The 13,137-nt window shown below is 45.4% G+C and overlaps 2 protein-coding genes across 2 annotated transcripts; one reads left to right on the top strand and one right to left on the bottom strand.

Annotated features, from left to right (window-relative positions):
- Positions 1-95: 95 nt before the first annotated feature.
- Positions 96-12,189, bottom strand: LOC125509557 (protein WEAK CHLOROPLAST MOVEMENT UNDER BLUE LIGHT 1). The gene is made up of 3 exons (XM_048674545.2): positions 11,451-12,189; positions 2,108-2,747; positions 96-2,020 (listed from the first exon to the last, which is right to left on the bottom strand). The coding sequence occupies exons 2-3, from the start codon at positions 2,675-2,677 to the stop codon at positions 218-220; spliced, it is 2,373 nt and encodes a 790-aa protein (XP_048530502.2). The 5' UTR covers positions 2,678-2,747; positions 11,451-12,189; the 3' UTR covers positions 96-217.
- LOC147971821 (uncharacterized) lies at positions 5,831-8,760 on the top strand. Its single transcript, XM_087526363.1, has 2 exons — positions 5,831-7,697; positions 7,807-8,760. Exons 1-2 carry the CDS (start codon positions 5,980-5,982, stop codon positions 8,504-8,506), a joined length of 2,418 nt encoding a protein of 805 aa, XP_087382489.1. The 5' UTR covers positions 5,831-5,979; the 3' UTR covers positions 8,507-8,760.
- Positions 12,190-13,137: the final 948 nt, after the last annotated feature.

The following is a 13,137-nucleotide window of genomic DNA, read 5'->3' as shown; positions in this document are numbered from 1 at the left end:
CACTGTCAACAGGTTCAGAGGTATGCTTCTTCTGATTCTAACGAAGACAGCTTCATTGACAAAGAGAAAAGATTGCAAGGTTGGTGACAAGCTCAGACCGACGAAATCAGATTTCATTTCTGAACGATAAGTACAATCGGTGTAAAAAAAATTGTGTAACCTACTTGATACATGTACAGAGGGATCATACCATAGGAAATCAGCAAACTACGGAGGTTCACTTCGAATGTGTCTTCTTCCTATTCATGAACATCATCGCTATGGAGCGAGGGAAGAAGGACTTCCGCGCCTTTGGCTCTGCTGCTGCAGTTGTCGCGATGGTGTCGGCTCTACCTAGGCCTCCTCCTTGCGCATGAGAAGCAGACGATCCCGCTGCATCAAAAGAGCATGCACTATCATTCAGAAGGCAGACACCGGGAATCGCGAGATCGGCATCGCCCGCCGTGTAATGTTGGCCATGCTTGGCTCTTCTTTTCCTCAGCTCGTTCTCCATTGTCAACTTGTTGTCTTGTGCTGTGATGACTTTCTCATGCGCGTCCCTCAGCGCCTCCCTCCTTTCATCAATCTGTTTGGTCAGCTGATGCAACTTATCCAAGCTCCTCACCTCTCCCTCCTTGGCCTCCTTGATCTTCTCAACTGCCTCCATAACCCGCTTCTTAGCTCGGTCATCGGCTTCCTTTGCTCTCTTGTTCAACGCATCGTAGTCTTCAAGTGGTACCATCATGCTCTTGTCACTTCCTCGGTTAGCTTGGGGATCTATTTCTCCCTCCTCTTTGTATTCTTGCAGTGCATTTGCTGAGGCCATTGCAATCTCTTCTGATGCTTTAACCGCGAGTATCTCCCTTGAAACTGCTTCTTGCTTCAACTGGACAATGTTGACGTCTGCCTTAGCTCGGTCTGCCTCTTCACTAGCCCTTGTAACCTCATCGCAGGCCAACCGAGCCTTCGCCTTTGCTAGTTGTGTTTCTTGAGTAGCCTTCTGTAGCTCTATGGGCATTTTAGCCGCTTCTGTTCTCTCCTGTACAACGCTGAGTTCACGCATCGTCTTTCTCAGTTCTTCCTGGAGAGACGAGACAGAAACTGTTGCATGATGCACTTTATCTTTCAATGCTGTGAGGTCTGCCTTCTCCTTCTCTAGATCAGCTCGTAATGCAGCAGCAGTATTCCACAGCCCTTTCACCTCATCCTTGGCCGTTTCGATGTTTGTCCTCATATCGTCAAGCTCTTTCCTGGTCTTTGCCAGCTTCATCTGGACACTAACCATGGATCGCACTTTCTCTCCAACCTCGCTTTCCTTCTCAGGCAGTATCCCTTCCATATAAGCAGTAAAGTCACTTTGCAGATTTGCCAGCAACGCAGAAGCAGCTTCTAGCTTAGACTCAAGATCTTTATTGGCCGAGATCTCGCCATTCAGCTTTTGAATCTCCTCCTCAGCTTGCTTCAACTCATTCTGCGAATCCAGCTTTTCTTGCTCATACGCCAAAGCCACATTTATTCTTCGCTCCTCTGCTATAATGTGGGTAGCGTGCGAAGAGGTAAGTGACTCTTTCAGTGAGATGAGCTCAAGGGTAAGGTCCTCCACGATCTTCTCAATCTCCTGAGACGCGGCAGTGGATTCATGTGCTCTAATCTCAGCATTCTCCCTATGCGTAATTAAAGCTGTGTGTTCCTTCTCAAGCTGCTCTAGCTCCTCTTTAACTGACTGCAAGTCTGCTAAGGCAGTCGCGTAGCGTTCTTTGGCAAGAACAATCTCTGCCTTCACTGCAGCACTCTCTTTGCGAGCAATACCCTGTTGTATCTCTTTGTATCGTATCTCAGCGAGCTCTGCATCTTGCTGTGCTTGCAATGCTCCAGTTTGTGCTTTCTCCAGGCTTAATTTCAGCCCTTCTATGATCCGCCTGGTGCTACACAGCTCCTGCAGAACTTTGCTTTTCTCAACTTCTTCAGCTATGAATCTTCTCTGGTACTCGGGGCCTTCTTCCCGCACCTTGTCAAGTTTGAGTTGAACATTTTTACGCCTCTGAAAAAGGTATTAAAATCATAAGCTTGTAGAGCCAAGACAAGGCAATAAGAAGTACAATAAACATTTGAGAAAAAGAGCCATCACCTCTTTCCAGTCAAGAATCCCTCCAAATTTACTAACAGCATCTTTAACAGATTCAATCGGTGCTGCAGTTTCAACAAGAACTCTATTATCTAGAGCCTGAATGAAACGTTCGGCGATCTCCGCTGCCTTAAAAATGTTTCTTTCAGCTGAGTTATGGCGACTAATTTGTTGTTGTTCCTTCCCTTCAAGCTGGTCATGACAATTTTCCTCTACTTTGTTTGCACGACATTCATTAATTGTAAGGGAACCTATATCTTCACTGAAATTTCTATTGTGACCATTCCCCTTAGATTGGTTGTGGCAAATCTCCTCCCCATTCACACGTATATTATTAATTGTAAGCGAACTTAAATCTTCACTTAAATGTCTGTTATGACCATCTGGGGAACTTTCAGTAAAAACAACAGAAACAAGAGGCTTTGAATCAGTCAAGTTTTCCAGTGAGCCGGCAGTGTCTGGAACAACAGCTACTTGATGTACCCCTTTAACATTCAGTTCCTCCTCTTGCTGCACCCCTTTGACATTCAGTTCCTCCACTTTCTGCGCTCCTTCAACATTCAGTTCCTCCATCCCACGGCATGCAGGAATTACGCGATGGTGAGTTCAAATAATTATCATGGATAGCATTACTATTGGGTACCTGAAAAGTAACTAGCAAGTTAATAAATGAAACATTATGCTGATATATGTTCAGGAATCATGACTACCAAAATTATATGAGGTAGGTTAGCATTGCTTGACTGGCAACCAGAAAGGACGCATACACTTATAAATCTTAATAATTTCGTATGAGTTCAGCACTTCTCATATATCAAGTCAATTTATGTCAACTTTCATAAGAGGACAAGAGCAGTAGAGCTCTACCAGAAAACTCCATGCGCACTTTTAGTATTTACATCAATAGAATTAATCAAATATATATATATTTGATGGCAGAGCGTCTGCCCAATTCTTATTTGTGTTGTTAGTTGGCCCTTTGTGCTGGCAAAAATACACATCTAGTCAAGTTGCTAGGTGAACTGCGTGCTGGCCATCTGATCTCCAAGCAGACGAGATAAGCTATGCATCTCGATGAACTCAGGATAAGGCACTTATATTTTGCAAATACTTTAGTTTCTAAGACGATAGCCACCATGACCTTTTGAGGGCTACTCTGGCTTATCTAAGCTTGTGCATCCACTTACATAAGATTGTGTAATACCAGGTAAAGAGCTTATAGTTTGAAAAGCATCAACCTGTACAGTGTAATATCGTGTGCAATCCTCATCTATCATTTCACATTCTTCCTTACACTTAAAATTGTTACCGAGATTGTTAATTTTGTTTGAAAAGGACTAACCAGGGGTCCTAGGCCGAGTGTTTGACAAAAAACTACCACTTTAGGGGTCGTCGTCCCACAGAACTACCACTTTTTAAAAAGTGGTCGAAAACTACCAAAAAATCTTAATTTTGTGACTAAAAACTACCAGTTTCAGGTAATAGACAGTTTAGACGATTTAAACATGTTGACCGTTCAGTTGACCGTTATTACAGGTGGGACCCACACGTTATTCTTCTTCCTCCTCTCTCTATCTTTCTTTGGCATTTTCACAAACAGCTTCTGTGCATGGGAGGGAAGGAGGTCAAACTCCGGTGACGCGCCCGCCGGGGAGACGCCCCTGCTGCACGCTGTGGTCGCCAGCTCCTTGCTGCCCGGCGAGGCGTCCTCCACGTCGTCGTCATCCTGGTTGCCGCCGAAGGCCGGCTCTCCCTCCCCCGGAATCAGGACCACCGTCGCGGCGAGCCCTTGCTGCCGGAAGCTAGTCCGTCGGGGCTGGCGGCGAACAGGTTGAGCAGCTCGTCGCCGACCAGATCCGCTGCCTCGCGTCCGCCGCCTCGCCGGAGTTCCCTTCGGTCGCCCCTCATCTCCGCCTCCCGTCGCTGGTGCCTAGCGCCGTCGCCCGCTTGTCTTGGTGCGCGAGACAACCCATGCCCCTGCGCCTGGAGAGCTATCGCGTGTGGGCACTGGGCGGCAGCGGCAAGTCATCGGACTCGCGTCCTTGGCAGCCGGTCCGGGCGCGTCCGCTACAGGCCGGTGGCGCGCCTGCTTCTTGGGGGCCTTGGGCGCGTCCGTGACAGAGACGGGAGCAGGCGTCGGACCCCGGGAGTCCATCGGCGGCGAGACGGGGGGACGGGTCCGGCGGCGAGACGGGGGACAGGTCCGGCGGCGTCGATCTGCAGCGCGGGTGGGGGTGAGAGGTGGGAGGCGACGGCTGCGGGTGGGCCAGTCTCCCCTGGCATTGACTTTTCAGCCACATTAGCCCTGACGGGTGGGCCAATTTTGTCAGTTTTCTATTTAAATCGTCTAAAACGATCATCAAGTGAAACTGGTAGTTTTTAGTCACAAAATTAAGAATTTTTGGTAGTTTTCGACCACTTTTTAAAAGAGTTAATACATGTTTTAGTACATAAACTTGTGGTGGTGGGAACAGTTTCATACAAAAACTAAAAAACCCCAAAAAAGTAGTACATGAGCTCTACTGCCGTAACAAACGCATACAAATCTGTCCGAACTAGTCCGCGTGGAGTGCCACGTCAACAACCTGCATTTATCTAGAAACCCCCCGGACTTGTCGCAAAATTCAGTCTTTCGTCCTCACTCGCGCCAGGCTGAATAGAGTTAAACAAAAACACCCTCGACGGTTCAGATATACAGCCGACGCCCTCGTAACCCCTCCCCAAACCCCTCCCCTGTCTCGTCCTCGACGGCGACCCAGGGTGACACCGTCTTGGGCGTGGCGGCGCCGGCGATCGATGGAGCCGCGGCTTCGCGAACCAGGGGAGTTCCCTCCCGAGTACGGTATGTACCGAATCCCTTCCTCTATACCGCAATTGGGAACCTAATTGGCCTGGGTTTGGTTAGGTTTAGGTGGCCCAGATGATCAATCCATGTTCGTCATATTTAGTGCTGAACAGTAGGTGTTTCCTGTGTGGATTGGTATGAGTTTCCTGTGCGGATTGATGGTAGACTAGGTTTTTGGGGATCGAGGCTGCAATCAGGAACCTAATCGGTGTGGGTTTGATTCTGTAGTTGATGTGCTGCTGTTGTAGTTTGTCTGGTGCTGTTGATGGGGATTAAAGAGGTGATTTTAGCATTCAGATGCCGTTGAAGATACCAATATGGAAGTGTAGTTTGTCTACTACTATTGATAGGAATCCATGCCTCTGTACTGCTGTTTATAGCATTGTAATGCTGTCCATGTGTTGAGTCCATGTTTGCTGATGAAAACTTCAGTTTTTAACTGCACATGTCTACTGCAATTTCAGATCAAAAGAGTGTGTACTGCAATTTCAGTTCCAGTTTAAAAGAGTGGGCAGAAAACTGAACTTAAGATCACTGCAAAATGAAGTGTGTACTGCAATTCCAGTTTAAAAGAGTGGATTTTAATTTATGGAAGTGTGCATTTGTCAGAAAGAGTGCATTTTTAACAAGTGTTCATTTCTACTGCATTTTTAAATTACTAATATGTTCGGGTGCACATATCTTCAGTTACAAATATGTTAGTACATTTTCTGCCATGTCTCTCTTCATTTAGAGTTATCTTCACTGCCTATGTCCATTTTCACTTATATATTTCTCCAGTTACAGTTTTATTCAGTGCATATGTCCACTTATGTGTTGAATTGCATACATAAGTAATTCAGTTGCTGAGTTTTGAAATGTTCCGCTTTGTGCAGTGACAAATGGAGAAGACACTCAGTTGTTTTCAGTTGAGTTTGAGCACAATGGGATATTCATAGGGCAGGGTACAACTACAAACAGATCATATACAAATATTGGATGTACACATGATGCTTTCGACTGCTGCCATGTTGATACATGGTCATTGGGCATGGTGAAGTACTGTTTGTCCAGGTTGGATTATGATCCCACTGATCCATTCAAAGTGTATTGGGTTTTGCCAGGGAAAGATATTATGGATGGCCTTGTCTGTGTGGACACTGAGGAAGCAATTGCTGCTATGGTCACTGCAAGCAAAGAAGATAAAACATTGGATGTAATAGTGGACGAGGAAAACAAAATAAGGACTTTGTATGGCGACGATGTCATACTCAATAGATGCCCAACACTACCTAGAAAATTGCCAAGGTCTGGTCAGTTTGGAGAAGGGACTTCTGGTTCATATGCAGAGGAGGCGAGGGAAGAGGAGGAAACAGGGGAGGAGGAGGAAGCAGGGGAATCAGGGGAAGCAGAAGATGCACAGACCGACTCGGACTTTTATGAGAGTGACTTTGACTGCGAAGATGGGGATGATGATCTGTTTGCTGAGAATGTGGATCCAGAGTTGAATGACAATAATGAGAAGCAAGCTGAAATATTTGACGAAGAGGACCCATTAGATGACGATGACCTCAATCTGTCCAAGGAAGAGCTTGAGAAGCTTAATTACAGATTTAGAGTATTCAATCCAGAGCTGGATAGCAACAACCCAATGTTCAGGGTTGGCTTGGTATTTGGAGAAATGAAAGAACTAAGGGCTGCACTCACTGCATACAGTGTCAAAAATAGAGTTAAAATTTATAAACCAAGGAATGAGGCAGAGAGGTTAAACGCATCATGTCAATCTGATTGTCCTTGGAAGCTTAAAGCTTCAAAAGACAATAGAACAGGCAGCATTGTTGTGAGAGAGTACAATGGAGACCACACATGTCAGAAAATATGGAACTCCAAGTGCTTGACAGTTAAATATCTCACACAAATGTTCATAGATGAATTTAGAGACAATAAGAAGATGGACTTGGTTACATTTGGAAGAAAAGTTCAGAAACAGTTTAAGTTGCTACCAGACAGAATGAAGTTGGGCAGAGCCAGGAAAGAAGCATTGAGGATCATTAATGGAGATGAAGCAGCTCAGTATAGCATGCTATGGGATTATGGCCAGGAATTGAGGAGAAGCAACCCTGGAAGCAAATTTATAGCTTGCACAACAAAGGTGAAGGAGAAGGATGACCTAGAGCCAAAGGATCATCTATCATCACTACATTGGTCTTATGATGCATGCAAGAGAGGCTTCTTGAATGGTTGCAGGCCAATAATCTTTGTTGATGGATGTCACTTGAAGAGCAAGTATAAAGGGCAGTTGCTTACAGCTGTGGGCATAGACCCAAATGACTGCATCTTCCCAATTGCCATGGGCATGGTTGAGGTGGAGTCCACATTTACATGGGAATGGTTCCTCACTACACTAAAAAATGATCTAAATATTCTCAACACTTCTCCATTCACTATCATGAGTGATAGGCAAAAGGGATTAATCAATGCTATTGAAAAGGTCTTCCCAGATGCAGAACACAGATTTTGTGTTAGACACTTGTACCAGAACTTTCATCAAAAGTTCAAAGGTGAAACAATGAAGAATATGCTTTGGGCCATTGCTAGGTCTACAAATATGGACAAATGGAAATTGAATAGAGACAAGCTCAAGGAGGAGAATGAAGCAGCTTACAATTGGTTGGATGGGAAGCACCCGAACCAGTGGGTCAAAGCATTTTTCTCAGATTTCCCGAAGTGTGACATACTACTGAACAACATGTCAGAAGTATACAATAGGTGGGATTTGATTGAACTTTAATGATTTGTTACTTGAGCATTTGTGTTGTCACTTCAACACTTGTTACTTGAGCTAATTATGTATTTTGTCATTTGTATGTACTTGCAGCTACATCTTGGATGCAAGGGAGCTTTGCATTGTGTCTATGCTAGATTGTATAATGCACAAGATGATTGTAAGGCATGAGAGTAAGCAGAGGGAAGCAATGGAGAAGTGGACAGGAAGAATCTGCCCCAAGATCAGGAAGAAGTTGGACAAGAATGCGGAGTACTCTGGTAACTGCTATCCAACTCATTGTGGTCTTGGAGTATATTCCGTTGAGTCTGGAAACAACACATACATTATAGACATTCCTGCTAGGTGTTGTGATTGTAAAAGATTTCAACTTAGTGGGGTGCCCTGCAATCATACAATTGCTTGCTGTAGAGCTGATAGGATAGATCCAGAAGAGTTGGTCCACAAATGCTATAGTATAGAAACCTATCTAAAGGCATATGGTCACAACATCATGCCTATGAGAGATAAAGCTCACTGGCAGAAAATGAATGGGATTAGAGTACACCCACCAGTTTTCACAAAGGTAATGGGCAGGCCACCAAAGAATAGGAAAAAGACCCCAGAAGAGAAGAAGAAAAAAGATGGTAGTATATATCTCAACAAGAAGGGTGTGACCATGCATTGCTCTATCTGTGGAAAATCCGATCATAACAAGAAAGGGCATGACAAGTACATGGCAGCAGAAGTTGAAGCTCAACTAGATGAAGAAGAAGAAATAGAAGATCCTTCAATTCTTCAGGCAAGTCACTGAATTTTGCAACATATATACTTTTTGCAAGTTACTTAATTATGCAACATAGACAATTCTGCAAGTTATCCAACTTAATTATGCATGCATTATCTTTGCAGGACATAATGCCAGCAAGACTAAATCCCAGGTTGGACCCAATGAATGTTAGAACTAGCATGGTGTACATGATGGGCCATGAGGTAAAATTCATAAAGCAAGCACTTGTTTTTTTAGTATCACATAACTGTATTTCTTGCACTTCTCCTAGCACTTGCACTTGTATAAATCTAGTTATTTCTCTTGCTTATTATAAATCCAGTTATTTTGTTTGCATCTTCACATTTGCAGGATAGAGCATATGTGAGCCAAGTGACACCACCAGGACCGTTGCCAGAGCAAGCAGCTTTTGTGCTTGATGCTATAGACTCAATTCCTCAAAGGACAAGAACGACCACGACAACCAACAGAGGAAGGGTGAGAGCCAGAAGAAAATCAAGAACTATAAGTGAGCAAACACATCTAGATGAACCTGGTTCTAGTGCACAAGCAGGAAGACAAAACAAAAGAAAAACAACAACATGCAGTACTGAAAGTGGAGTTGGGAGAGGAGCTGGCAGAGGAGGAACAAGAGCAAAAGGAGCTGGGAGAGGAGCTGGCAGAGGAGGAATAAGAGCAAGAGGAGTTGGGAGAGGGGCTACCAATGGAGCTGGCAGAGAAGTAGATGCCAATGGAACATACATTGGAGGGGCTGGCAGTGAAGCAGGCATAGGAGGAGCTTGGAGTGGATTTGGCACAGGAGGATTTGGAAATGGAGCAGGCATAGGAGGGGATTTGACAATGGAGCAGCCATAGGAGGTGCTTGGAATGGAGCAGGCATAGGAGTAGGGGGGGCTTGGAATGGAGCAGGCATAGGAGGATTTGACAATGGAGCGGCCATAGGAGGAGCTTGGAATGGAGCAGGCATAGGAGTAGGAGGAGCTTGGAATGGAGCAGGCATAGGAGTAGGGGGAGCTTGGAATGGAGCAGGCATAGGAGTAGGAGGAGCTTGGAATGGAGCAGACATAGGAGGAGCTTGGACTGGATCTGGCACTGATCCATCTCAGTATCCACTATATAGACTCATGTTTGGAGATGATGGAGCTAGGCACATGATCCCAGACCTTAATGCCACGGATGAAGTACCAGTTTCACATAATGCACCTCCAGGAGATCAGTGCTAGAGTGCTTGAAGTTCTTAAATAAACTTCAAGCTACTTTGTAGAAGTTCATGTATGAACTTTATTTTTTTAAGTGCTCATTTTGTAATGGTGTAGCCACTATTTTTGTAATGATGCACCCACTTTAGTGTTGTGTGCAATCTGCTGTGATCAAAATTCAGTAAAAACTTGATCAGTTCTGCAATATACTGTGATCATATTCAACATTTAAGTGTTGTCTTGCTTACTGAATTTTTTAGATGAATGTTTCTACCAAATTCAGACTTGTCTGAATTCAGTAAAAACTTGTTCTGGAGATGCATGTTTCTGCCAAATTTACTGCACTGGACTGAATTTTAACATCTATTTTTTTGCTGTCAAATTCAGTGCAAACAGAAGTTTCTACATCTGTCCAATTTTAACGGCTATTTCTGACAGATTTTGCTTCTGCTGTCAACATGACTGAATTTTGCTTCTGCTGTAACATGACAAAAAAAATTGTAGGTACTGGGACTCGAACCCAGGATGAGCAGTGACATGCAACAGTCAATATACCAGTACACTATCAGTGGATTTCGCTCAAACTACGTGTTATATCTCTTTTCTACGCTGAGGACGCGACCTCACTACAGCCTTCCACGGCCGCGTACTCCAGTTTTTAGTGAGCACTGCAGCAAGCAAGGAGGCCACCCGGCGTTTCGTCTGCGACGCACGTCCAACAAGGGAGGAAGCTGTACTAGCGCTGCACGTCCATGTTACGGCCGCACACTCTGACCGTGTGTGTAGGGTGGCGGCACACCACGAGGCGGCGCGTGACGCATATATGGCGCGCCAACAGTTTGACCAGCAGCTGAGGATGGTCGCACGCAAGCCGGCGGCGCACGACGGCGAGGCTGGCTGTACCCGTGCCCTCATGCCCTGTCGTCGGACGACGAGGAGTAAGCATCTAGTCTGAACTTTCGTCAGTTCAGTTAGTGCAGACGAAAGCGCAGTTACGTCAGTGTAGTTGTACTGCCATCAGTGAGTCTTGCATCAGTAGTTTGTGCTCTCGCCGGCGATGAGAGATCAGCGGTGTTGAATGAGAGCAACAACGGCGGCGAGGGCAAGGGGCGAGAGAAGTTATTAGGGATTGAAATTAGGGAATCGCCGCGAGCAGAGGATTTGGAGTTTTGTGTGCTACTGACCAGGGGACCTAATAACATAAATAATATATATAGTGGGGGGCTTTCTAAAAAATAACAAGACGCCGGGCGCGTGCCTTTATCCGACGTGGCCTGCCAAATGTCACGTTGTGAGCAATTTGTATGCGTTTGTTACGGCAGTAGAGTTCATGTACTACTTTTTTGGGGTTTTTTAGTTTTTGTATGAAACTGTTCCCACCACCACAAGTTTATGTACTAAAACATGTATTAACTCTTTTTAAAAAGTGGTAGTTCTGTGGGACGACGACCCTTAAAGTGGTAGTTTTTTGTCAAACACTCGTCCTAGGCCCAACTGAACAATTCCCATTAGGCCAGTGAAACGGCCAAAGTTAACAACAAAAAAGAGCAATTATAGCACAAAAAGGCATGATTGTTAACTTCGCATGGGTCTTGCAACGATTTGACAGTTTCCAGCAAGAGAAAGCCCCACTCTATCCAGGTGAACTGCACAAATTCATGGAATTTGTGCCCGGATTGAACAAATGCAGATCATGTTGTAACAGAAAACTACAACGAGCAAACAAATCAAGCTAATAGAAAGGCAGGACATGGAGAAAATTGCAATACCTCACATGAATCCCTTCTCCTTCCTCCCCATCTTGCCAAGAAGCTCCTCGATGGATGGGGAAAGGAGACGATTTTGGGACTGGAATCGGGGCTGGGGGAGGACGGGCGGAGAAAGAGAGGGGGATGGTGAGGAGGCAATGCCGCGCGCCAAGCATGGAGGCCCCCGAATCCACCAAAAGATAAGCGTTCGCCTATTCTTGGGGTTCCACAATTTAACCATGCGAATATGGGCAGGAGGCTGCCTTGTTCGCCCGCTTGTTCCATGCTCGAACTCCACCACAAGCCTAACCCCATGTGCGGAGCGAACGGAGACCTTGAGATGCGCCGCCGCTTCCCAGGCCTTCGCCGCCGTCGCCACCCCCCTACAACATTAATCCCTCCTGTGCTCTCCGCCGCTGCTGATACTGCCCCCCGCCGCCGCACCTGCTGCCGATGGGTGTAGTGGCGTCTGTGCTCGGCATCGGCGCCGATAGCGTCGGCGAGGAGATTTGATGGGTGGACGGGGAGAGTGCGGCTTTAAGAAGTGCAACATCGGGCGAGGCAGCAGGCCGGCGTCGTGGGACGGCATGAGAAACATCGGCGGCGGCGGCGGCGGCCCTCGCTCCCTTCTTCGCGATTGGGCGATGTGGGGGAAAAACAGGACATGGAGTCGAGACGCTTAAGGTCCACACTGTTTTTTCTTTTGGCAACATAGCCAAAAATATACTTCTACCACTCCAAAATATGTCTATATATTCCTAAAAATATTTGTCTTTTTAGATATTTTAACAAATGACTACACACGAAACAAAACAAAACGAGAAAATCTACACTCTAAAATATGTCTATATAAATCTGTATGTGGTAGTCTATTTGAAAATTCTAGAAAGACTTATATTTAAGGACATAGGGAGTAATTAATTAGGGTGAGCTGATAATGTGAATTTAGTTGGCCTTTTAAAAAGGATTGAATAAATAAAAAGTTATTTCCATTTTGTTAAGTTATTTCTAAATCCATCAAAATTTACACCCTCAATATTGTTTTTTTTTAAACGAAGGCACAAGCTTCACCCTCAGTACCCATATAAGTCAGGACTAGGCTAGTCGATAAGAGAAGAGCCATATAGTTAATACTTAATCTCTCCATCGTTATTGTACAACCATATACTCAGTCAATACATGCGAGAAAGAAGTAGGGTTTTATCTCCATCGTGAGGGCTTGAACCTAGGTAAATCTTCTCATGTTCCCTCTATGCTCTACTCGCCTAGCCATAATACCATAGCGAAGGATCTACCAAAAAATATTTCGACAGTGGCGCTCCAGGAACGAGATGTGCTAGGCGAGCTCGGAGATCAGATGAGTTATACAGTTCACGTCGGCGTCTTCGCGCTAGGGCAGATGTTTGCGTCCAACGTGATGTGCTACATCACTGATTTGGTGGGCCGTATCGGGCTCGCCAAACCCTTCGTTGTAGGCTGGATTGTCGACTTCGGCAATCAGGAGTTCATCGCGGCGAGCTCATCCTCCAGGGCATAGCTTCTAGTCATGGCTAGGAGGAGCTGACAACCTTCAGAGTCTAGAGGGAACCAACAGGGTGGTCAGTGCAGTCCTAGTGGTTGAATGCGAGGAGGAAGGACACACATACAAAGTTTAGAGACCAGTACTATGTTTTTAGAGATGCTTTCTTCGTGCAAAACCAGATATTTA

Source organism: Triticum urartu, chromosome 5A (genome assembly GCF_056163025.1).
Source record: "Triticum urartu cultivar PI428250 chromosome 5A, HENAU_Tu73, whole genome shotgun sequence".
Classification (NCBI taxonomy): domain Eukaryota; kingdom Viridiplantae; phylum Streptophyta; class Magnoliopsida; order Poales; family Poaceae; genus Triticum; species Triticum urartu.
The sequence above is the reverse complement of the archived record's forward strand: the minus strand, read 5'-3'. Positions and strand labels throughout refer to the sequence as shown.